General features: G+C 38.5%; 1 protein-coding gene across 1 annotated transcript in view; it reads right to left on the bottom strand.

The window, feature by feature from the left end:
• CNTNAP2 (contactin associated protein 2) overlaps positions 1-27,912 on the bottom strand; it is a 1,943,304-nt gene that overhangs the window by 837,188 nt on the left and 1,078,204 nt on the right. The window contains exon 10 of the mRNA XM_044246794.1: positions 2,635-2,806. Coding sequence (XP_044102729.1) covers positions 2,635-2,806 — 172 coding nt within the window. The remainder of the gene's footprint in view (positions 1-2,634; positions 2,807-27,912) is intronic.

Raw genomic sequence — 27,912 nt, 5'->3', positions numbered from 1 at the left:
AAATTGTGCCTGTGGTAGCTTTTCTATTTTTTTTTTACCCTATGTTCTCATTTATTCTTTTTCTTTTTTTTTCTTTCAAAAATAGCTCTCAAATCAATCAAGCTGAAATATGAAAGGAGCAAAGTAAGAAAGAGCCACTGTAGGCTTACTTAGGGAAAATTTAGATGGTTTGAAAATAAAATGGCACAGATTGGGCAGTTGCAAAGTTTTAGTTAGAGGGAAAACATCAAACTAGAGATGGGCTGGGAATGTATCATTCCAGTGTTATCTGGTGGTCACTGTTATATGAAGACAGGCTAAAACCACTGGTGCCCTCACATGGAAAGACACAGAGTAAGGGTGAGCTCATCAATGAGCTCCTCAATGGTTGGCATAAGGTGAAAACAGTCTTTTCAAACATACAAAAATACAACACTTCACAGATGACAATTTTGAACTGGAAACATTTTAGATGAATAAAGGAATGCGTTCTTTCATATATTGGAAATTAATGTATATAAGCTATTGCCCTGATGATCATTTTGTGATACATATCCATTCATTATGTTTTATACCTAAAACTAATATATTGTTATATGTCAATTACACGTCAATTTAGGGAGGGAAAAAAAATGTCACTTCCTTCAAAAACTAGAAAAAACAGAAAATAGATTCCCTAACGGACTTTAGAATTGTTGATTTGTCAGAGGTAACAAACTCCCCATAGCTACTCTACTGGGTTATCATCCTGGAGGATAAAAAAGACATATTCTTTGTTCTGTCAGCTATAGGATGCTTGGCAATATGGACAATGGGACTGACCCATTTTGGTGAAAAAATATTTTGTATATTCTAGTATCTGCCAAAAATTGAAATCTGTATTCCCTATTCTCCATCTTCTCTTGCATTGTTCTTCTCATCAGAAATGCCATTTTCCATTTTCCTCATATATAAAAATCCCATTCATTCTTTTGGGGCCAATTTAGCACCTACTCCCTCCATGGAAGTGAAACATTAAAGTCTCAACATCTTACCCATATTTCTTTGGTAGCAAACAATTTAAACATAATGTCCAGGATACATGCTGTTCAAAGTAAATAGCAACATCACCATAAAATCTAGCCTGTTTACAAAAGCCGAATAAACTAACTTGGGTTAGTTTATTGACAGAAATTATTATATCATTAAATCTACTGACATGGAAAATGGACAAGGCACTAAAATAACTCAATCTGCTGTATACATATTACAAAGAAGGAAAAATCTTCCTGTATGGAAGACAGTTAATAAAAATTTATAGATAAATATCAAATATCACAAATACAGTCTTAAAACATTCATGTCTCAGTTTTTCTTATTATTGCTTCCACTTGCTTTAGGCAGAAATAATAGCTATTGCATTATTGCTGGTTCAAAAATTAGGAATATATTTCCATTAAAATTGTTCACTGTTCTGTTTAAATATAAATTGGTTAGGCCAACAGGATGAGTATTTGCAAATATGTAACAGAAATAAGAACTATGCTATGTCATCAAGTCTCATTATAAGCATATTAAGACTTAAAAAAGTTACATTCTATAGCCATCATTTAAACTGTAATTTACCATTCAGATGGATATAATTTTATTGAGATTATATGGCAGCAAACTTACTTTATTATAGATGATTTTATGTCTTTTTAAGGTTCATTTTATGTCTTTGGATGACTTTCCTAAGGATCTCCTCTTAAATGAAGTAAGATTACTAGAGACTGAAAGTCTACTCTTTCTTGAGAGCAGACTAAGACTTCTGAAACTTTCATCTTGCAAAATATAAAATTAATAAAATTATTTTTCAGAGTAAGATAGCCCTCTCATAAAAGATTAGAATACAGTTTAGAAAATCACCTAAAAATCACCAGATTAAATTCAACACAAAGTTAGAAATCGTTTATTTATGGATGAAATATCTCATACTACTTTTCATGGTAGAATGAAAGGTACTTTTTAGAAATATATTAAGGTTAGTGTATGTAATGATGTAATAGTTCATGTAAGAGTTATATTTTTCTACTCTGTGAAAAGTCAACTAGGTTTCTATAAAAAAAAAAGCTCCTCCCCAGATCTGCAAAAATGAATATAGATTAGATTTTGCAATATTTCAGTATGTATATTTTGTAAGCAGACTCAATTACATTAAATATTCTGTTTCAGTAAATTCCCATACTGCCTGCCAACATTATTAAAGCTTCTTTTGCTTCAGGAGAGGGCTCTGGAGGGGAAAATATGCTGAGCATGAGTCGTGACCAACACAAGAAGAGAAGGGACATCTCTGCTTGTGGGCGTAGGAAGCAAAATTTAAAATAAACTGAGTTCCTTTATAACTCAGCTGTCGCTTGCAAAGTTACCTGCATAATGCTCACATTTATGGAGGGAGACTGGCGTGACATCCCAGATTGTTCTACCATATATACCCAGGTCCTGCTATAAATGTCACTGCTAAAATCACACATATGCTGTAGGCATGACAGATGGCTCCTCCGCCTTACCTCTTACACGTGGGGGGGAGGTGTGTGTGCTTGCGTGCGTGCGTGTGTGTGTGTTTCTCTTGTCCCACAACAAAAGCATGAATTCAGAAGTTTGGACACTTAGAAGTAGGATGAAAAGACTGCATACCTGTCTATAATGGCGCACATGTCGATGCTGACGTTCGCAAAACTCCCCGGCCTCCTCTGTGCCACTTCATATAAATTCACCAGCTGGTCATCCACCTGGATGAGCTGCATGCACCCTTGGAATGAATGCTGAAGGACAGAGTGACTGGAGTTATTCATCTGGTTCAGAAAACCTGTGAGAGAGAAGAAGTGGGAAAGTCACACTCTGCGGACAGCAGGCTTCACTAAAATTCCTCCGGCTGTCTCCCGTGACCACAGCCGCCCTGTCCTGTGGATCCTTGTTGAGGTCCTGTTCAACGCAGAAGAAGGGAATCTTTTGAGAAATCAGTATTATTTCAGGAGATGAAGGAAGGGTTGACCCTGGTGAATGTTTGTCTCTGGGATCGACCATCGTCGTATTTTCTCTGTGACATTTTCTTCCTCGGTCTGTCACATCACTCTGTCCCTCTGCTCTTGAAGGTGCACTCCTACACTTCCTCACCTGACTCTCTCTTCAGACATTAAAACATAAAACTTTAGACCTTTCCCAACTACCTACCACCTTCCTTTTATGCCTTCAAATTTACTTCTACTTTCTTAATACTCTAGAGCCCTGTTATTCAGATGTCAAGAAACTAAAGCATTATTGATTATGGTGGCTTTCTTTTATGGATTAATGTCTAAATCCAAAAAGATATTTGCATTACAAATGATTTCTTGATTTATCAAATCCAAAGAAACATTATAAAGAAATAAATTTAGGCAGAAGGCCCAGCTACCCTCCTCTGAATATCCATCTTATATAGCTAATATGATAAAGGGAGCATAAATGGTAAGAAATGAAACTAAAAAGAGAATGAATAGCAAGACAAAAAAAAAGTAAATACCAGTGGTTCTACTAGGCAACAGAAGATACATATATAAAGTTTAAAGTCAGACATTAAAAATTTAATTGCAAAATAACTTTAAAATACCAACATGAGTCAATTACCTAAATTATGCCTTTTTAATAGGAAAAATGCATACTTCTTAGTATGTGCATTAAATCTATATGCCAGTCACAGGAAAAGAATACTCCTCTATCCCATTAAGTATCTCCAGAAAGTCTCAAAAAAGTGTCTACTTTTCGTATTTTTCCTCACACCAAATTTACTATTAGAGCAAATTTGAACAGTACTAATTTGTCTGCTTAAAATTCTAAAGTTATTAACATATTCATTTCAGTCTAATATTGTAGCTACAGAAAAAAACATATACAGAATGGGTTGGGATCAAGATGTGTCATTAAGTTGATAAAAGTGAATTTCCAATAGAAAACTTCGAAAAAATTGACCATTAAGTGATTAAAAAAATGTCCTATTTGACTAGTAATACCAGTTTAGGACAATAGAAACCTTTCTTCCCTTATTTTTTTTTAAAGATTTTATTTATTTATTTGACAGAGAGAGAGATCACAAGCAGGCAGAGAGGCAGGCAGAGAGAGAGGAGGAAGCAGGCTCCCTGCTGAGCAGTGTCTGATGCGGGGCTCGATCCCAGGACCCTGAGATCATGAATGAGCTGAAGGCAGCAGCTTAACCCACTGAGCCACCCAGGCACCCCCCCTTTCTTCCATTATTAATGGAAGAAATGATATTTCATAACCTTTCTGGACTATAACCATATTGTAGCTATATATGTGTGTGTGTGTATATACATATATATAAAACCATATTATAGCTATAACCAATTACTAGACTTTCATAAGTCTAGTAATTATCATTTGAATTCCCTTTGAGAGTTAACCACAGAGCTGTATATCATTTTTTCTAAAAACATTGTACTATGTAAAAACAGGATTCTACTTAATTTCTTGACTTAAAAAATCTACTTCCGATATCAAACATATGGCATGTATATATCTTTCCCCAAGTCACATTTTTTTTCATTTGCATTGTTAGTCTCCTCAGAAAACTGCTGATCTTAGATAAGTGGCCCATTTAGACTAGTTGTATGCATACATATGATTTTCAATCTGTTTAATCAAGATAAAATTGAATGGAGTATAATGTCTAAACTTAGCAGAGAGAAAACATCCAGCTGTAACTTTATTGACAACTCTTAACAAGACGATCATTTGGTTCTGTTTTTTGAGTACTTGGGAGTCTCTAAATATCCACACTAGCTTTGAAATATTTCAAAATGAGTTGATCTATTTGTGAGAACAAGATCTCTGAAGCAAAGCAGCTGTGTAACACACAGATCACTATGAATTGGACATAATTAAGGTCATAAAACAAGACTTCATCAGTCACTCCTAACAATGTTCTATTTGGCCCTGATAAATTCTGGAGTTTGAAATTGTCAAGTCCTTTTACTTTTCTACGCGGGATACATTCTAGGCGAAAACAGTTACAGGACAAACTGCTATATATATATATCTATTAAAACTTAGGGTGTCTTTTTTTTTCCTTTCCTTGCATTATGTCTAACATTTCCAAGAGGAAGTCCATTAATCCTTGCCTCTGGTATTCAAACCCTTTCCTAATCTCCTTCTACCCTAAGTTAGCCCTGACTCTGATCAACAGAAAACGATGAAGTGGTGGTTGTGTGTGACTTCTGATGCTGGTATCTGGCTTGGTTTCTGAGACTCTAGCTGATCATTCCATGAGCAGTCTTCTAGAAAAGCCCATGAGAGATAATAAATCATGGTTTCCAGCTATTAAATTTAGGGGCAATATGTTTATGCAATAATGAATACCTAGTAATAAATTTGGTACTGGGAGGGAATTCCAACAAAGACCTACAGAATGGCAGTGACCTAAGGACTGGGATATACAGGTAAGCTGGGCAGGCTTCCCAAGGACTGTGAGCAGAGGCCTGATGATGGCTCCTGAGGAGGTTGTCAGGAACGGCTTAAAGGAAAGTGAGGAATAAATGTGAGTGGAAATGAGAGAAAACTGGATCCTGGCTATGCTGCAGTAGGAAGTTTAATAACATCATGATAATATGGGAAAGAAACACTTAATGAACTGGGTAACCTAGCTAAGAACACTTCAGGCACAGAATTTGAACATCTATTTATAATAAAGGGGGAAAAAGAAGAGAGAAAAACTAAAGAAAACCATTAAATACAAAGAAAGTAGGACTTGATGGATTTGAAAATAAAGTATTTTCTCTCTTATAATCTCTCCAGATGGCCAACAATGCAAAAATTTAAGTCACTTGCAGGCAAACATCAACGACCAGGAAAACATAAGGTAAAGATGGCGATGGGCTATGACTGTGATACCCACCTTAAGACCTCCAAAAGGTATTAGGTGGTGCCTCAAAGAACGATTCATTCAGACTAAAGAAACGCTAGACCGCTTATTATAATGCCTTACAGATCCCCTGAGCTAACCAATGCTAAGGGCATTCTTCCCTTCACATGTCAGCAAAAGTCCAGTATAAAAAAATTAAATTAATTTATACTGGATGTGGCTTTTGCTTAATGGAATAAACAAGCATAATCAAAGGAAACCCACGGATTTGTTAGACAACCGTACTTACGGTAACACCATCAGCTTGGCCTGAGAGAGAAAGAGATGGGACAGACAGAAACTGTGTCTTTAAACTTCTATGGGCAGGAAATCATATGGCTATAAACAAAGGCTACTTTTTCTATTAAAAGGAAGCATGGACCAGAGAGGTAGAACTGTGAACCAGGGGGCAGAGCCAAGACCCATGAAGAAACACTTTCAAGAAATAATTAGAAGTGAGCCCTAATCCCGAAATTACCAACATGTACCTGATTGGAATCTACAACCACTATGGACCAGTTACTTCCGTGTGCTCTTATTTCCCCCCTTTTGCCCCCTTTTGACCCAGACAGTCTGAAGTGGTCACTCAGTGCCTATCTGACCATGACAAGCTGGGTGTGTGGGTAGCACAAAGCTCGTTCACAGGTCTTCAGGCGAGAAACTATATTTGAATACCTTCCTTTGTTCTCAGACTTCCCTAGGAGCTTCCTGTTGGTATGAACTCGACTCATGATGAGTTGCTGGATTCTGAGCAGACCCTCTAATGGAAGGAAGCTTTAAAGGACCTTTGAAGGAAGGAAGTGTACTTTTTCATGTGGAAGAGACACGGACCTTTGTGTTCCAGAGGGCAAACCATGGTAACCGACCTCCAAAACGCCCAGACAGCACCTCCTGCTAGTCATACCCTGTGGGGTTCCCTCCTACGCTGCATCCGCGCTGACAGAACACTGCAGAAGTGACAGTGGGTCTGTGACTTTCAAGGCCTAGTAATAAAAGGCCTTAGAGGCTTTTCCATTGGTCTCTTGGATCACTGACTCTGAGGAAGCCAGTCCCTAGGCCATGAGGAACCTCAAGCAGTCTCCTGGGGAGGCACCCGTAGGGAGAGGAAATAGGACCCACTGCCAGCAGCAGCTTGCTAGCCGTGTGAGTGAGCCGTCTCCAAGCAGAGCTTCCAATCCGAGTCAAGCCTTCCGATGACTGCGGCTGCAGGAAACATCAAGCTGCAACTGCATGAGAACTTCGAGCTAGAACTTCCTAGCTGAGTTGTTCCTGAATTATGGGCCCACAAACAAGGAAGAGAGAATAAGCTCTTGCTGTGCTGAACCCTAAATTGTGTAGTCTTTTTTTTTTTTTTTTAAGACTTTTATTTATTTATTTGACAGAGAGAGATCACAAGTAGGTACAGACGCAGGCAGAGATAGGAGGAAGCAGGCTCTCCGTGGAGCAGAGAGCCCGATGTGGGGCTCGATCCCAGGACCCTGGGACCATGACCTGAGCTAAAGGCAGAGGATTTTAACTCACTGAGCCACCCAGGCACCCCGTGATGTAGTCTTTATGCATCAGTCAAGAACATGTTATTTGTTTTCTGCATTTGTTCCCCTTCTGTACAAATACAACTGCAGGAAAAAGACCAGTGTATCCGTGCCTGTGATACTTGCAGTGGCCGCTCTAAAGCTCAAGAATTAACCTACTTAGTAGATTAACAGCAGGACCGTCTGGAGGTCTAAATTTGCAGCTGGGATGCTGAGGGTCAGAAATGAATGGCTAGAGAGTTAAACTTAATTGAAATTTGCCAAGTTAATAGAAAGATTATATAGAATGAGGAGATTAACATTTGTTTCTTTTGGCTTAACACTTTAAATATCTATGAATTTGGAATAAAAAATGCATTGTGTACACACAGGTTGTCACTGGGCTCCATGATCTGGCAGGGTGACACCTAGGGTGCAAAGTTGTCACTTTGCAGACTCAACTGCCTCTCACTACCAGTGACATGGGAAACCTTTCCTCTTCGCAGGGTCTTTGTAATTATGTTGGAGATTTCTATTTCTGTTTCAAGACTTCCCATATAAAAAAAGTCATACCTGACTTGAAGTCCACTGAGTATTTTATTATTCTTGCTGACAAAAGGTTTTAAGATTTTAATTCAGAAATACATCAGTGAAAAACATGCTGATATTTGTTTTGACACTAAAACACCAATCCAAACTGCTCTAAGTTATCACGTGAACCTGACGGGACAGAAAGAGCAATAGGAAACAGGGTAGAAACCTCACATGTTGAAAGCCACACCCATATAAGATTTCTCTATTCATACTTATCTTAAAGTTGGGAAATTTGGGAGGTCAGAGAGAGGCTGGTGGGATGCAGTAAGGATGCTAAGCATGCATTCAGATCTTCCTTCTAATATAATCTAGGATGATTGTGCAAAATGTCTACTCATCTCTGCTGTTAACCCAGCCCAGCTGAATAATTCACCATGGTGGGTGTCCGAGCGGGCTGAGGGTGAGCTCGGGGGTGGCTGGCGCCTGCCCAGCGAGAGCATTCGGCAGCATATCCACCCTGCTCGGCTGGGAGAGCAACTGTAATATGGGTTTATTGAGCAAATAAAGCAATATATTGAGGATAGCAGGAACCAGGTTCTCATGGTCAGAAAAGGAGAGTACAAATAAAAAGTGTAAAATCTGGAATGATCTTGTGGGTGTGGACTGGAATTTAATTTATCAGGGTGCCCTTGTAGTAGTCAGGATTATACAGCTAGTTGCAGAAATAGATCTAGATGAAACTGGGTAAGGGCTCAATACACAAAATGTTCCTACCATTCACCAGAGATGGTGTGGGTACAGGGTTACCCCCAGATGCAGTGAATACCCCTATAGATCAGATCTTAGTTTCTCTACTGAAACTAAGTCTCTAGGACTTCTTGGAGAAATGGCTGATTCCAGAGCTGGGTCAGGGAAGATACAATGGGAGCCTGGAACATTTTATTGCACCAGAAGTAAAGAAGTGCTCAGAATGGCTATAATCAGAAAGACAAGAAATAACAGGTGTTGGTGAGGATGTGAAGAAAAAGGAACCCTTGTGAAGGTTGGTAGGAATCTAAACTGGGGCAGCCACTGTGGAAAACAGTATGGAGGTTCCTCAAATAATTAAAAATAGAGGAGCACCTGGGTGGCTCAGTGGGTTAAAGCCTCTGCCTTCGGCTCAGGTCATGATCCCAGGGTCCTGGGATTGAGCCCCTCATCGGGCTCTCTGCTTAGCAGGGAGCCTGCTTCCCTTCCTCTTTCTCTGCCTGCTGCTCTGCCTACTTGTGATCTCTGTCAAATAAATAAAATCTTTAAAAACATAAATTAAAAAAAATTAAAAATAGAAGTATCATAAGCTCCAGTAATTCCACTACGGGGTATTTACCCAAAGAAAATAAAAACACTAATTCAAAAAAGATATATGCACCCCTATTTTTATTTAAGCATAGTAGATGACATATGGAAGCAACCCAAGTCCCCATCAATAGAAGAATGGATAAAGAAGATGTATGTAAGAGAATATGAATATATATATATATAACTCATATTTCTCAGTCAGAAAAAAGAATGAAATCTTGCCATTTGCAACAACATGGATGGATCTAGAGGGCATAGTGCTAAGTGAAATAAGTAAATCAGAGAAAGACAAATACCATATGCTTTCACTCGGATGTGGAATTTAAGAAACAGATGAACGTTGGGTTTTGAAAAAAGAAGGAGAGAGGCAAACCAAGAAGCAGACTCTTGACTATAGTGAGCAACCAGAGTTACTGGAGGGGGGGTAGGAGGAAGGGGGGTGGGTGAAGCAGGTGATGGGGAGTAAGGAGTGCACTTGTGTTGAGGACCTGGTGTTGTATGAAGCACTGAATCACTACCCTGTACACCTGAAACTAACATTACGCTGTATGTTAACTAACTGGAATTCAAATAAAATTTTGGAGAAAGAAAAATAATTAATTTATTTTAATTTATTTTTTTAGGGGGAGAGGGGCAGAGGCAGAGGGAGAAAGAGAATCTTAAGCAGGCCCCACACCTTGCTTTGAGCCCGACACACAGCTTCATCCTGCAACCCTGAGATCCTGACCTGAGCTGAAATCAAGAGTCAGATGTTTAACAGACTGAGCCACTCAGGCACCCCAACTGATTTATTAACTTTAATAAAGTGAGATCTTGCCATTTGTGACAACATGGATGGACCTTGAAGGTATTATGCGAAGTGAAATAAATCCGAAAGAGAAAGACAAAAACTGCATGATTTCACTCATATATGGAATCTGGCAAACAAAACAAATGAACAAACAGAAAGGCAGAAACAAAGCCATAAATGCAGAGAACAAACTGATGGCTGCCAGAGGGGAAGGGTGCGGGAGGCTGGGCAAAATGGGTGAAGGGAGTGGGAGGTAGAGGCTTCCAGGTATGAAATGAACGAGTCACAGGGATGCAGGACCCCCGCATAGGGAAGAGTTGGTGGTACTGTAACAGCTTTGTATGGTGACAGATGGTAGCTACAGTTGTGAGCACAGCATCAGGTAGAGACGTGTCAAAATTCTGCACACCTGAAACTAACCTAACATTGTGTGTCAACTGTTAAAAAAAAAAAAAGGGTTTTCAAAGAATGATGGGGGTCACATCAGAATGACACAGGAGCCAGGCTTAAGTAGGTTTCCATCATTCAAATCTAGACAATTTAAGTATTAAATAAATAACTTGAGCATTAAAAATATTTTGAGTATATCAAAAGAAAAAAGGAATGGAGAGAAGGAGAAATTTATACATCATATCTCATTGAAAAAAACATAGGAATCCATGAGTCCACCCACATAAAGATGAGTAATTACATGGAAAGAAAAGGGAATCTCTTTCTACAGCCCTATCCTAACTAATAAATGTAAAAAGCATACTGGAACTAGAAAGTCACCATTTGGCAACCATCACAATAGTAAATAAATCAGACAAGACCTATCAATGGATACTCAAATGCGTGGGTGAAAGTTAGATAAAGAACAAAGGAAGTCTCTAAGTGTCTCCCTTAAAACACATTACTTTTAAAGGGAAAAACAGTCACTTTACAGCAGGGAACAGCGGAGACGTCTTTGCAATCAAGTGATCCAAGTTATCACCATCAGTCATGGGACTGATGGACGTGTGGGCCCCTGATAACAAGCATCGCCTGGTGGTCCTCCTGCCCCAGATGCACAAGGCAGGTGCCATCACGAGGAAACATCAGACAGACCCAGAGGAGGTCTTCAGGAATGATAAGGCTGTGGAAGTCGAGAAACATGGAGGATTTGATTCCTGTTGGCAAACACTGCAGAGGCAGGGACACGGATGTGACATGTGACGCCAGGTGGGGTCTTTCTGCTATACAGGACGCTACTGCATGGGGTGATGTAACGAGGTCTCTGGGTGAAACTTACACTGGTGGTTTTTGTGATCTTGGAATTTTTTTTCCAAGTTTTAAAGTGTCTGAAAATAAAAACTATTTTTTAAAAGCTAATGCTTTATCCAACATGAAATGCTGGTTTATGCTAAAATCTCTGCCATTCAAGAACCTCATTTTAGATGAAATTATCTCCCGGTAAAATGAAATTACCCTGTCTCCATTTCTCCATGTCCTACTTATTCTTTCCACCACTTGAATCTGCATTCAATGCCCAGGGATTGTCACTGGGACTGTTCTTCCTAATTTCAGTGATGATTTTCATGTAAGTGAAGGGCCTCTTTTACTCTTTAGTTAGACTCCTCAGAGGGGGGTCTGACACTTGATGTGCATATATTGATACTCTGTGTTATCAAACCCAGAAGACTTCTGTGGTCTTAAAAGATGGAATGTTCTGACTCCTGCCTCCCACTCCAACTTCAGGGCATACCCTTCTTAGCCAGATTTAAAGAGTTTCTAAACCCTACAAACATCAGGACACATGAAACCACTAAGAACACCTTTCAAGATTTAAAAATTAAAACAATATTAATTAAACCAGACGTAAGAAAATTCCATAAAATAATGATGTTCTATATGCTGGCTAATTGGACTTAATATAAAAAAGAAAAAAGAAAAAAATTCTACAAAAGTTTGAATTTTTTCTTCAATATACACTTTACATTTGGAAGTAAGTTTATCACATTCAGAATGGGTCTGTCATACTTCTGTGGGCCCACATTGCTGGTTCCCTAATTACCTGCGTAAGATGGTTGTCCTTGTTCGCAGTGTTTCAGCCTCCCTATTCATGCCCCTGTGCCTCGGGAAAACAAACCCTTTCTCCCTCGAATTTTCTTCTTCCCATTTTTTCATGGCTGACTTATTCCTATGGTTCAGGTCAGCTCACGTGTCACTTTTTGAGAAGGACCTTCCAAGGCCAACCTATTTAAAATTGTTCTATTGGTTTCCTCATTCCAGTTCTTCATCTTCTTGTTTCTTATCACAGATGTCAAAATTTCTAATTATCTGGATTGGTTTATTTAAAATATTTACTTCCATAAGAGAGTGTGAGTGTGTGTGTGTGTGTGTGTGTGTGTGTCCTCTTTCAGTGTGTTAGTTTTGTGATATCAATAATACTGTCTTGCTTCTCTATTAATTTTTTTTTAAAAATCCACATATTTGTTAAGAAAGACTCACAAGCCATAAAGCTCACCACCCGACCTATCTTAGAATAGTCCGTGGGGTACATGCGAGATGGTCAAGATACAAGATGTCTGCTGTAAAGTTTGGAAACAAATCGAAAATAATCTTTACAACATCATCTATATGGACTTCTCTGCATAGGTGAAGGATAAGCGAGTGGATGTTTGGATTTTCGTTCTGGAAAAAGGGGGATGTTTAACCCTGCCTCTTCACATCCTTCCTGGTGTCTGCTGCAGGACTCCGTCGGCCGCCCGTTAGAGAACACTCCTGCCTCTAGAGCTCTGCCCCCTTTACCTCATCCATTGTCCTTCAGAACACTTGTTGCCATCTGACATGCTGTCTGAGTGTTTATTGTTATTGCTACTGTTTTGAGACTGTAAATGCCATGAGGCTTTGAATCCTGCTGGAGCTCGACAACTGTCTGTTAGAGGAGCAAACGGACAGTGAAGGACTGTGAGCAAGAAAATGACCTGATCATTGTGTGTCATGTTATTCTCTCTCTGCTGGAAGTAAGGATGGGTTGGCAGAGAGGAAACCTGAAGTGGGTACTGTCTTATAAAAGAGACACAGGACAAGTTCCAAATTCTTTTTTTTAAGATTTAATTAATCTTTTTTTAAGATTTAATTAATTAAAAATTAATTTAATTTTTTAAGATTTAATTATTTGAGAGACAACGAGCTCACACACACACACACACACTCACACAAGTAAAGGGGAAGGGACAGAGAGAAAACCAGACTCCCTGCTGAGCAGGAAGCCTGATGCTGGCTCCATCCCAGGACCCTGAGATCATGACCTGAGCTGAAGGCAGAGGCTTAACGACTGAGTCACCCAGGTGCCCCGACAGAAGTTCCAAATTCTTATCTAAAATAGGTCAGTAAACCTAACCTAGAGGAATCAGATGAGAGATATTTCCCTGGAAGATATGCCAGAACCGGCTGAGGCCCTGGAAAAAGGGAGTACACCGAGACAGCGACAACTAGGACTCTTAGATTTCTGGCTGAGCAGCTAGATGACTGCTTTGGACTCACCCAACAGAGGAGACACAGGAAGAACATTCGGTCTTTAGGGAGTAGGATGAAAGGAGAAAGTGTGGGGGGTGGGTTTTGACAAGCTCAAAGCTGAACTTTTCAAGTCTGAAGTAGCCGGGGGGATATCCAAGATAAAATGTTCCGTCTACAGGTTAATATTAATGTCTCCATATCAGGAGAGAGATCAGAGTTTGAAAAGGATTTGGGAGTAATTATACTCTGGAGGTGGAAGAAACCGCATGAAGGAACTGCATAATGCACTGAGCAAAGAGACCGAAGTCCGGACTCTAGAAATCATCTGCATGTCAGGGGTAGGATCAGAAAAATAAGCCAGTGAGGAAAAACGAGAGAGTGAAAAGAAAAACCAAGAAGAAATGACATCAACAAAGTGAAGGAAACAAATGAAGGAATGGTCATCATCATCGCTGGTGAAAGGGAAAAATCACAGAACGGAGTTAATATGAAGACCGGCACTTTGACTTGGGTTTACCACTTAGGTCACTGGGAATATGGGGGAGCTGGAGAGGTGGGTATGGATAATAAATTCCAGCATTTAAGGAGCACATGAGAAGTGGAGAAGCGCAGAGATGGTAGCAACTCTACTTTAATATAAAATAATTGTAATTTCAAATATGTATAACTTAGAGTATTAAAACCTTATAAAAGCCTTAGTATATTATAAGCCTTAGTATAAACCTTATATATATTATAAACCTTAGTATATTATAAAAAACTTGATAAAAAATTTTATAAAAAATTCATTGCCTTAGTGGATCAGTTATTTCTAAATAAAATTATTTGTGGATCTACCCTCATATTATCATATAATAATCATAAGATACATTAACTGTGATTATAACACAATAAGCTTAAATCTAAAAGATAATGGACAAATTTTTAATGCTTTGTAAAAGTAATGAAGAAAATTATAAGACCATAGAGAATAAAAGGTAACCAGAAAAGCAGACTAGATATCTTGACAAATTGGGATAGTTACCAATTTGCAAATCAAATTGTGCAATATGATTTAAAAAGCCATACCTGCCCAGGGGCAAACTTAAAAAGAAGATCAGAATTACCAAACTGAATAATTTGGCTCTTTTATGTCTTTTTTTAAAATGTTAAGTGGTCTTTCATTTAAAACTTAGTTGTACATTCATACATAGCAAAAATGCAAAATACAAAATCAAAGACTTACATTTGATAACCTTAATTTCCTATGACCATAGTTTGCCAGTGTATCTAATACATAAAATAGATATATTCATATTTTCACAAAACAAAATAATATTGTCTTTTTAATTCTTCTTCATAAGTATAAGCAGTGTTGTTTATGATGGTATAAGGCAATATTTTGTCAAATAAAACCCTAGTGGTCAGGAGTGTGGGTTGCAGAATAGCAGAATTAGTTGGAATCCCAGTCCTGCTTCATATTAGTTATGCAGTTATGTGTCCTTGACTAGGTCAACTGTCCAATCCTTTTCTTTTTTATTATTTTTTTAATAAAAATGTTTATACTTAATGTGTAGAACATGTTTAATATACATACACATAGTAAAATGATTATTACAGTCAAGCTAATTTACATATCCACTCCTCACAGAGTTACCATTATTTTGTGTGTGGCAAGAGCACTTGAAATCTATTCTCTTAGCAAATTTCATCAACAAAGTATGAAGTCAGCTTGAAGGTAAAATATTTTGAGAATGCCTCAAATTTTGCTAACCCTATATTCTCCAATAATATTTTTCCCCAAATGCTGACATTTATTCTGAGTTTTTAAAAAATGACTCATCCCATATGAAAACATTTGTACAATTTTTACTGTATCTCTTTTTATCATAATATAAACTCTTTACTATGAAAGCATTTATTTAACAATATTTGGCATTCAATAATATTTGTAGATTATAGAATATTTGGGAATGATATAAGAAATAATAACCAACAGAGAATTCCACGTCCTATGATAGAGCAATGTGAGAAGCCTGAAACTTTTCCAGGTCAAAACATCTAGAAATGCTAGATAAAAAAGTAACACACATCCTTTAAATTATATATCTAAGCATCCAGTACTATAGAAGACACTTTCAGAGGTCAAAGAAAAAGAAAAACCTGAAATTTGGGGTGCCAGATGATTCTGGGCTATTGGTATTCAGAAGCTATTTACCAATCTTTGTAATGCAGAGGTTTGGATTTTAAAGGCCTAGCAGAATTAAAAGTCAAGTGTTGGAGCTGTGCAAAAATAGAACCCCCTCCCCAAACCAACACTACCACCACCACATAAAGCCTGAAAATGCTAAAATCTCAGAAGAAGCAGATACTGGAGGAAAATTCACTAGTCAGCAAAGAAAGATGACAAGGAAATTTGTCTCTTTTTCCTAGCCTATAGAAAGAAAAAGAAAAAAAAAAAAAACTTCTGAAAAATGAACCACAACCTTGCTCAACAAAATTATGGCTTTCAAATACAGGAACGATAGGGTATAGGCCCCAAGCCAAGAAATTAAAATAGAAAAAAAATGGTCTCAAGCTGCTATCATTTGAAGGGAGTGTAAATCTTCTCTGGATTGACTCTGAAATTACAGGACTGCTGAAGAAAAAAAAAAAAAAAACAAGAAATTTAAACTCAAAATCCAAAGATACAAAACATAAGAAAACAAACATAATGAACAAGATTCAGTAGAATCATCACATAGAAACATCTGGTCTCCATGAATTCCAGATTTTAGGATGGGGAATATGGCAAACCATTAGAAACAATTAAATAAATAATAAGTGGAATCAAATATGTAAGAAAGGAATGAGGCACTATTAAAAGGAGCCATTCATATTTGACAAATAAGCAAACATATCTTCCAGGAATTAAAATGTACTACTAAAATTTAAAATTTATTAGTTGCATTAAGCACATGAGATAAAGTTATAGAATGTATTTGTAAACCGAAAGATAGGTTGGATACCCAAGATGTAGTCCAGAAATGAAAAGTGATTAAAAATATTAGGGGATGTGAACCATTAGAGACTATAGACTCTGAAAAACAATCTGAGGGTTTTGAAGAGGCGGGGGGTGGGAGGTTGGGGGATCCAGGTGGTGGGTATTGGAGAGGACACGGATTGCATGGAGCACTGGGTGTGGTGCAAAAATAATGAATACTGTTACCCTGAAAAAATAAAAAAATAAATAAATATATTAAATATAAATTTTAAAATGTGGAACACGGAAATATGGTCTAACATATATTAGATTAAAATATTAGGAGAGGAAAGAGAGAATGTTGAGAGAATTCAAAGATATAATGCCTGAGAGTTTTCCAGAACTGATTAAAAATTCAGATTCAAAGAGAATAATAATTCTACCCCCGATTTAACAAAAAATAAATAAATAAATCTAAGAGACACAGTATAGTGTAAAATCCTATCACCTAGGAGCATAACAATAGCAAGACAGGAAACAGGTGAGTCCTAAAGGAGACAGGGAAATTCTTAAGGAGTGAAAACGGAAGGTGAAATGCAGTAGAACACATTCAAACTATTGAAAGAAAATAAAATTCCAATCCAGAATTGTATATCAAGCTAAATTATCCAACAAGAGAAAAGGGGAAATTAAGATATTCTCAGCAAAGAAAAATTAAAGCAAATTACCACCAACAGACTCCCCCTCCATTAAAAATCATCAGAACTAGAGGAAGTGTGTCAAGGAGAAAGGAACTAAGTCCAAAAAGAAAAGAAATACAGGAAGGCATAGCATGGGGGGTGGGGGAATGGCAAACATGGGAAAATCTGAAAATACATCAACTATGTAAAAATAAAATTATAAAAATGATAATATTGAAGTTTAAAAAGAGGTAGAAATAAAATGGAGGACCAAAGTAGGATACAGTTAAATGATGCCAAGTGTTATAGACGGTACCACCTCTCCCAAAATCCTTATGTTAAAGCCTCCACCTCCAATGTGACTATATTTAGAAATAGGGTGTTTAGGAAGCTGATAAAGGTTAAATAAGGTCATAAAGGTGGGCCCTAATCCCATAGGACTGGTGTTCTTATAAGGAGAGGAAGAGACCCAGAGATCAATCTCTCCCCTCAAGTGCCCTGAAGAAAGGTCATGAGAGGAGGTGGCCACAGGCAGCCATCCTTCCAGCTAGGAGGAGAGGCCTTACCAGAAACCAGCACTGACACATTGATCTTTGACTTCGGACCTCCAGAAGTGTGAAAAAATAACATATGCTTCTGTTGCATACCCCACTCTGTGGTATTCTGTTATGGCAGCCCCAGCAGACTAATAAACCAAATTTCTCTCATAGTTTTGAAGAAAGACCAACATGTTAAGTTACTTTTGACTTTTACAAATACTCATGAAAAAATTATAAAGATAATCCCTAAAATGGAAAATATGGAGTATGTACATTTCCCATTTGAGGGGAAGGCATATATAATTTTTAAAACATTTAATCAAGCAAAAGGAAGAATAAAAGGCACACAGAAAAAGCAGAAGCAAAAAAAAAAAAAAAAACAGAACAAGATGGTAGAAATACAACAAAGTATAGCAATAGCTAAAATCGATTTTCACACTAAACATCACATGAAAAGAGGTTGTACCAGTGGATATATATATATATTTTAATCCAACCACATACTATTTCCAAGAAGCACATCTGAAACACAGAAACAAGAAAAGTTGAAAGTAAAATTTTTTATTTTGGAAAAAATAAGCCAGGCAAATACAAATGTTCAAACAGCTGGTGGCTCTGATGATACACTACCTTAGTGATGGAATCCCAAAATACTGATATAATTTATAATATCAACACTGGTATTAATATGTGGAGAAGTACAAGCTCCAGGGCAAGCGTGTCTGAGTCTAATCTTGCTCATTTCAGTTTACTGATTGTACGTTTCATTGAATGACTTAAAACTGTGCTTACGATGTTTCTTTGTCTCTCAATAAAGGAAAACAATAGTATCTCCCTCACAGTATCATTTTGAGAATGCAGTGAGTGCACGTAAATTATTACTCAAACGGTCTGACACACAGAAATAATGCTCACTGTCCTTGAGGAGAATGAAGTGGTAAAAATGTATTTTAAGATAAAACCAAAAACAACGAAGAAAAAAGGCACCATCAGGGATAAGAAAGGTTAGCATGTAACAGCAAACATAAAATTCACTAAACAGTTATAAGTATTCTAAATACATAGTACTCAAATAGTCAAAAGAAATTTTTAAGAAATCCAAGCATCATTTCCTCAAGAAAACCTCGCTGATAACTGTCTCCTTCCCCCCAATTCTAGGTCCATCCGCGAGGTGCCGCAGGAGCAGCCGGGGCATAAATTACACGTCGGCCTCCCCTCACACTCAGGGCAGCTCTCCATCGCTCACTTCTCCCCGACCCGGTGCCTGCAACGGGGGCCACATCGGTATTCTCAGTACCAAGTCACAAGCAAGATTCAGAGTAAGCATCCAAAATGTGCATGTTTGACAATAAATACATGTCTCTGAAGGAGGAAATTTAACAGACACAACTTTTAAGATTTCTCAAAACAAATGAAACATCCTTATCCTCTGCAGGAAAACTCCACACATTATCACGTTTCTTCCCTCCCACGCAGACATCTTCACCCCCAGTATCAGGCGGGTTGTCTATGCCTATACATTTCGGGGGAAGAGGATACAAGCATTCGTCAGTTTCTCAAAAATATCTACGAACAGCAAACATCTAAGAACCCCTGCTGCTGGGGCCTTGATAAATGGAGCACGGTTCTACTTCTGTCTCTGAGAACTCACCAAGTAACAGGATCGATAACAAAGCAGAAACTTTGCAATGTCAGAAGAATCAGAGCGCACAATGGGTGAGACATTTCAAGGGAGTTTTGAAGATAATGAAGTAGATGAGGAGGACAAAGAGCTGGCGAAAGGGGAAAATGTGTCTTCGCGCACCTGTGGAGAGGGGAGCCAGGAGGCACAGGGGACCCCCAGAAAGGCTCAAAATCCCAAGGGACAGCATGAAAGGAAAGAGGCCCCCCACCCCCACCCCCACAAGACTGACTGTCAGAGTGATATCCGGAGAAGCTGCAACTGGCAATGTCAGTGAACCTGGTTGCGGGGAGGTGTGTGCGCAAAGTTGCGACCGTGGAGGCTCATCAGGGACACTGCAGAGGGCATCCTGGGATCCCCAGTTCCCTTCCCTTCCCAGGCATCCAGAACCCAGCCACAGACTAACAGCTCCTCCTCTCGAGAAGTAAACAGGCTCACAGAAGTCTCCGGAGTGTAGCCTAAAGGCCACACTCCGTCACTGAGCGCTTGCTCAAGCTCCCCCTGTTCAAAGTGCTTCACTGCCTAGTATGTACAGACACATGAGTGAGGGAGATTACATGGCCACATACGGATAAGTGAGTCACAGGCCATGCTTCACACTGTTCAAAAAAAAAAAAAAAATTAAAAACAATACTGATTACAAATAAATGCAATGGTGAGCAAAATTTGAAGATGAATGTTAGAATTGCATCTGAAGGAAAATGTAAGGATCCAAGGAGGCCTATAAATAAGTTATTTTTTTAGTGGTAACAGTGGAATAACCATGTTATGAATAGAAAAGCAGACATTGAGCCATTTAATTGAGCTCCTAAGGGGCCACATTCCCCCAGAAGAAAACGATAGCATCAGCAGTTTTTCACCATTCCTTAGGCATATAGTTTTTGGCAAACAGGGATAAAACCTAGTCCTGTGTGAGTTGACAGGAGAAAAATGATAAAATTTGAATGACAGTCTGAAGGGTTACAGTTTCCAAGCTAAATTCAGGTCTATTGGACTATTTGAGATTCATCTCTGTGAAATGAGTTTTATTGTCAGAATGGCTTTCCATTATTTAGACTAAACTCCTACCACCTGCTAGAAAGACACATAAAACAAACGGATTTGCAGACTCTCTTTGCTTTCTTCTGATGCATGTGTCTTTCCCAAGTCTTTCTTTTGGAAGCAAAAGTAAAATATTGGCAGTTTATATTTCTGAAAATGTTTATTCTATTCCAATGCACATCTTCTTCTGTATAAAGCAATGTGCTAAGAACATACAATTCCTTACCAAGCCAAACCAAATTAAAAATAAACCTGGGCTTGAGTACAATACACTGAAATGCTCCCAGCTCTCTCAGTAATTAACAAGCGTGCTACCCATGATCCACACTTACTATAGAGACCAGGGCACTGAAGGAAAGCTTCTGAACATCATATCTTCTACTTACTCTCTATGCCCATAAATAGCTCAAGAAAATCATCTGTCAAATCCAGAACTCTCCTTTATGAGTAATAACTACTCTCAAATAATATTTTAATGCTTTAATAATTAAATATTAAAATAATAAGACATACCCTCTTTCCTTTGGGCTTACTCAATCAAAATAATAAACCAGGAAAAGAAATTTCTCCTACCCTTGCAGTAAAGAATATGAAACTATTAGTTTAAAATTATCAAGATTGTAGTTATTTCTACACCTACCTCAAATGTGTGGTAAAAGGGTAGGTTTTCAAAATTAATAATACACTGGCTTTTCTTGGTTAAAAAGATCTAGTAAAATGGACATATTTTGATAATATGCAAAACACAGAAAATATTAGAGGTTTGAGTCTGGCCATTTTGAATTTTGGAAAATTGGCATCCAGGGTAAAAGCACCATCAAGGATTAAGGAGAGTTAGGACATCCTTCATCATCTGTCTGTGAGGCTACTTTGATCAGTTAGGTTGGAATATCATGATTAAATACATTAAAATATAAAAACAAGAAGTGTGAACCAGTTGGGGCGTTGGTCACCAATGAAGTGTAGGCCAAAAGAGGCCACAGAGGAAGTGAGGAGGAAGTAAGGCTATGGCTCATCAAACAGTGGCTGTAGAGGGAGCTCTGCCCAGGAGCTGGACTAGGCCATCATCGGTAGGTGGGCAGAGTCCTAGCTAATTCTCCCAAGTGTTGGGATCCCGTTTGCACTCTGCAGATGCATGCAGCAAGGCTCTCTAACTTGAAGCCACTAAAACAAATCACAGAACTGGCTAAGTAAAGCTTCCTTCCCCTCAAGTTTCAGGGAGAATAAAGTCTCTTGGTATTACTTCTAGCATTCAAAGCAAAGTTAGAGATGAAGAATAAGTGTCATAATGCATGAAAGAGAGAGTTAAGTACTACGTGCTACCCAACTGCTTACTAACCGACTGTCCCTCTTGACTTCTGAGAAGATCGGAGGAGTACCCAGGACATGGTTCAGGAATGACCAACTGAGTACAACAGCTCACACAGAGGAAAACTCTGACAGGAGCCCAGCAGAAGTAAGATGCAATGTTTCCCGATGCAAAGGCCAAAAAGGACATTCAAATAGGGCCAGGATGGTCAGGGTCTGTTCTTACAACCCTGGTCTCGCAAGACCATGTCCCTCATTTTCAGGTTACGGTTATCTCAGATCACGATGAACTGCTTTCCTTCCAATGGGTTCAGAAGGTTCACTCTGTCAGCGCCCCAAAGCTGGATTTATCTTTCAAGGGTAAGAGCACATCAGCTAAGTGCATGGGAATGTTTGTGTATTAATGTGTTAAGATGAGAACTGGACCTGTACCCTGGGCTGACAGCCTGAGCAGCTCTCTCCCTGTACACGGGGGAGCTATTTCAGTGTTTCAGCTCACTGATGGCGTGTTACAGGGAATGCTCATGATGGAGAGCTGCACCCCTGCTCTCCATCCACGGTACTACAGCACCGGCCATCCACCAAGAGCTCCGCTATGCAGCAGGGACTCAGAGACAGTGTTTACAGCACTGTGCTCATTTCTGAACAGTACACTACATCATCACTGATTTCCCTTGTGTACTGAAGTATGCACACACACGTGTTTTAATATATATAAATACAGTAAGTCTTATTTTAAAAATATAGCCAAATACACACACTCATGCACACACACAGCGTATGCACGCAGGAGTGAGAGACACTGGAGAGGCTGAAAGAGAGAACAACCTAGCCCTGTATTTCTTATCATAGCAAATGAGCCACACTTGGGTAATAATAGAGTCAAAATAATTCACTTAACCATGATCAAGCATTTTGCACTAGATGTGTTTTTTTAAATCTAATAGATATTAAGAACATATCACTCACAAGAAGAATGTCCATTTCAGATTTATATCTGAAAATATCTGTGAAAATATAATTATTCTCTAATTTTACCAAGCATACTCTTCAAGCCCACAGCCCACAGTCATTGTTCTATGAATCTGGGAGAACTTTGTAATCCACAACCTCTACAACACTACAAAAGACTAAATTCAGTCAAGAGGAAAGACATGTGCGACCAGAACAGTAAGTCATCAGGCAAAAATGTCAATTTTCATGAATTTCAAAGCATAAAAATTAAAGGTCTCCTCTTGCAAAAGTCAAAGCAAAGGCTAAGAGCTAAAGTAAATGTAATAATACTTTTTTTATTATTCACTAGGCTATGCATCACATATGAAACTGAAGAAAGCCAATAGCAGTACATAAAATAACCAACTCAGAAAGGTGAGTCATAGTTTTTGTCGGAAATTAAGTGGGGCCTCTACCTAGAATATCATCCTTATAAATTTGCAGTAGTTAAAATCTACCACAAAGAGATACGCAAAGGTAGATCACCCAATCAAATGAAAATCCACGTGAAATATATACTTGCAGATTTTCAAAAAAATTTGATTTACTCATACCGTAACTTTAGATATGAGCCTTTTCATTGACACCTGCATTTAAACAATGTCTGGATTGGTTAAATATCCTCTGTGATGTGAGTTCAGGGTTACAGTTTAAAACACCCTACGATATTGTTAGCTCCCCTCATTGATAATCACTTGGAGCACACACACTGTAGCCACTTCTCTTTGACAGTGGGGTACAAAGGTCAATACCTAAATAAATAAATAAATAAAATTTATTAAGCAATGTCCCCAAAGTCTCTTAAAGTCACAACAGGTAATAAATGAGAAAGGTCAAGTTTGGGTGAGAGATAACGAGTTTAGTTCTGGATATGTTCATGTGGGACAGCCTGTAGGGTGTTTGGGAGAGGGTGCCTAGTTGGAAGTTCGAAATAAAGACACAAACAAGAAAAGAGAAAAGGAAAAACTAAATTGATCGTAGCAGTCTTTTCCATTTTTTCCCCAAATTGCCGTGCTTTTTTTTTCTCTTCCGCAGACTAGATTCCAGAGGTTCCTACCCCACTCACGTGACTGTGAATAACCTAATGGCAATGAAGCTTTCCTCCTTTTGTGCTATTTCTGCATCTTGCCCAAGTTTTATAATTTAATATACTGACTTACATTCCAATAACCATCTCTATAGTGAGATGGTACCTTTCCCAGAGGTACCATGACCGATTCATTTTGGCACCCTGTACATAGTAGGTATTTACTAATGGTTTTCTATTAAATTGCATGTGTTTAAAGAGATGTCAGCTCTGTTTCAGTTGGGTGTTGCAGCAATATGAGAAAAACATGATATGCCCATGGCTGAAAGAGACCTTAGAAAGATGTGACTGCCAAAAGAATCATTTCTGAAAAACTGTGCAGTGGACACACCCAGTCTCTTATCTTAACAAAGACCAGCCCAGAGCACCTGGGTCGCTCAGTCCCTTAAGTGCCCACCTTCTGCTCAGGGCAGGATGGCAGGGTCCTGGGATCAGCCTCCTGTTGGGCTCCCTGCCAGTGGGGAGTCTGTTTCTTGCCCTCCCTCTGCTCCTCCCTCTCACTTGCGTTCTCTCTCTCAAACAAAAACAAAAACACCCAGAAAACCAAAGACTAGCCCAGTACTAGGGAGGTGAGGTGATCTGCCTGAGGCTCACAGCCAGTTAGTGCTGCTCTTGATCTCGGGGCGCTTCTCCCAGCTCTAAGGGTGTGGGGTAGAGAAGCCAGGCAGGACATAAACGGTCCAAGTGTTTGATCATCTTTTTCATAGGGTCTGCAGCTGAATGTGGTTTTCCTCATGGAATCGTTTCAAAATGTCAGACATCGTTACCTTTAAAGAAGTAAGTACACACACACAGTCTAAGAGCTAAGGAAAGGTCTCCGGTTTAGCCACGAGCTGCATTAAAGGCAGAAAAGAAAACCTGACATTCCTCACAATCTTCTTGGATATCCTGTTTGCTGTTTATGCAAAGAATATTTTCAAACATGTCCAATACTGGGAGTAGACCAGCTTTCCAGAATGGAGGCTGGACACGCTGGACACTCACTCATCTTGGCTTCTGTGGACCTAGGGCATTATGCATAGACCGGAATCATGACTAACAGGATCCAACATAAAATCTTTCAGGGGATTTTGGTAGCATTATTTCTCACTAACAGGTTGTATGCACGCATGTGTGTCTGTATGAGAGAAAGAGACAGAGACAGTGAGACAGAGAGAGACATTCCTCCTTGCCCTTCTACAGTTTTGTTAGAATGACCTCGCAGGAAAACATTTGACTACACAGTCCAACCCACAAAGGATGGCAGAATGTAAAACAAAGTGCCTAGCACCAAGGGACCATAGAATTCACCCAATCTGGGACCCCTTCCCTCCAGGCTTCTCAATAAATGAAATAATAATGACAGTTTAAAATGCATTATTGTTTAAACTAGTGCTTGTCAAGTTACCTGCAGCCAAAACCATTCTGACACAATCACCCATCTTAAGAATAACCACAAAGAGGGAGACACATTCCTCTCTCCCTGAATGCATTTTCCCTTTCTATTACACAGACGACTCACGTGACAGCACGGGAGAATCCTGCTTCCGACTTCTGAGTTCTGCTCGTTTACTATTATCATATCCTTAGTCATGGACTGGATCAAGCTGGGACTAGCCTTACAGCAATTCTAGAAGTCTTTTTCACAGAATCAATTAGAACTTCTATTTCTAGACACCCCTGATCTGGTGGCCATCTGGTCATGCAACCTTTCCTGTATCTTCACCCCGCTGCGACACTACGCAACAGCCGACGGCAAAGGGAACAATGGCAGCCAAATGCTCATTTTCATTGAACTAGTTCTTGTTGCTCTGCCAGTGCAGAGGCACAGCATAGAACTGGGAATTCCCTGCAATTATTGGAGACCATATTTCCCTACAAATACACTCTCTTCAGTGAGATGAAAGGCATTTTCTCTTTTAAATAAATTGAAGGAGGAAGTTGGTCTTTGTGAAAGACTACCTGAAACCCTGAGTTGAAGAGGGTTTGCCATTATCGAATAAACATCAGTCATAAATTTTAATACATTTTCTTGTTTAATTCTATAATGATAAGCTGGACACTCGAATTTCTGAGATATGAAGAGATATAAATAATTCTGTGCTCAACAATCAGAGAATGTAGTCTTCTTCAGAAAACATGGAAACCTTAAAAAAACTGGCTATATAATAAACCATAATGCAAATCTTTCAACAAATTTCTATGAAAATATCCCTGATTATACTGCAATTACAGAGAAATCATGAAAAATCACCTGTGTGTGTTTGTGTGTGTGTGTGTGCTCACATGTGCATGCATCTAAGATTTTTAAAAATCACTTTTTTAAAGATTTTATTTATTTATTTGACAGAGAGAGACATCACAAGTAGGCAGAGAAGAAGGCAGAGAGAGAGAGGGAGGGTGAAGCAGGCTCCCTGCTGAACAGAGAGCCCAACATGGGGGCTCGATCCCAAAATCCTGAGATCATGACCTGAGCCGAAGGCAGAGGCTTAACCCACTGAGCCACCCAGGCACCCATAAAAATCACTTTTAAATAGCAGATACACTAATGAAAATCACAATGGATGTTAAAAGATATTGAACATTAACAAACAATAATGAAAATACATATAACAAAACTTGTGCGATGCAACTAAAGAGAACTATTAAGTGAAATCAAGAGTTTAAAATCCTATATTAAAAATAGACTAAAATATCAGTTAAGCATTCACTCAAATAAGTAACAAAAAGAAAAAGTAAATATGAGTTTTAAAAAGGAATGGTTTCTTATGATACAGAAAACAAAGGTGAAAAGGATTAGTGAGTCTAAGAACTTATTCTTTGAAAGATAAATAATTCAGGCAAATCTCTTTTGAGAATGATAAAGACAAAAATGAAGAAAGCTCAAATGGGAACAAGATTTCAGATTCATCCAACATTCAGAAGATAATATTCCTGGTAGGAACAACTTTATGCCAAATTTTTGAAAACTTAATGGAGTGGACAAAAATATAGATTGCGATATCAACTCTACAAAGAACATAATGTCTAAATAGTCCTATAACTATTGTACCAACTGAATTGGTGATTAAAAGCCTTCTCACAAAAAGTCTCATGTGATAGTATAGATGAAGTTTACTCACCTTGAAAATTCATTGTAGTGTTATAGCAATAGTGAACAGGGGAGGAAGAAACAATTCCCTCTCAACTCACTGTGTGGATATTATAACTTTAATACTAAAACTTGTGACAAGGAGTGTATAAGAAAGGAAAATTGAAGGCCAATATTATGTAGGAACCCAAACCAAACATTAAGAAGATACACTTAAGAGAAAAAAGGTACTATAGAATGTTCATTTTTATTAATGTCAAGTAGATTATTCAGATCAATTATGTAGCTGATTAAAAGGGAAAAAAAAAAAACTAAGATTAATTGAAAATGCATTTTTCAACATGGGTTTTGAACTGGCGACCCTAAGATCAACACCTGAGATGAGATCCAGAGATGTTTAGCCCACTGAGCCACCCAGGCACCTCTGACAATGCATATTTAAATACATAAATGTGGTTTGAAACCCACCATGGCAGAAGTGAGGACACTTGCGAATGCCAGCAAAACTTCATTTTGGCAAACTATGCAAATGTGGGAAAGAAGTCAAGAACTCAAGCTTAACAAATTGTGTTAAGACTGGAGCCCCTCTGTATACTAAACTAGAATCCTTCGAAACGTATACATCCAAGGAAAAGCTGATTTAAATTTAATTTCTCCTTCCCCACCCACAGAGCATTTTAGAGAAGCATGTCTTGGTTCTGAGCAAAGGAGAGAAAAAAAAGAAAATAGCCTTTATAAAAAGTCTGGGTCATATGCTCGCATGTGGTCCAGCAGCATCAATCCATAAATTTATCTAAAGATAATAACATAATGATTGTGACCTCAGGTGACCTCAGGTGCCTAGGAGAATTCTTGGTGAAGGAAAGGAGTCTTACCATACACTGGAAAGAATTCACACAAAAAAATGAGATCTGCAGAGTCAAAAATAGTCAAATATTAGAGAAAGAGAATAAAAGTCAGCGGAAATAAAGTAGTAAATGATTCAGATACTGGAACATCAGTTACAGATTATCATACCTTTTCAGACAA

The sequence above is a fragment of the Neovison vison genome, chromosome 4, assembly GCF_020171115.1.
Source record: "Neovison vison isolate M4711 chromosome 4, ASM_NN_V1, whole genome shotgun sequence".
Lineage (NCBI taxonomy): Eukaryota > Metazoa > Chordata > Mammalia > Carnivora > Mustelidae > Neogale > Neogale vison.
Note: the sequence above shows the minus strand (reverse complement) of the source record. Positions and strands in the feature narration are given on the sequence as shown.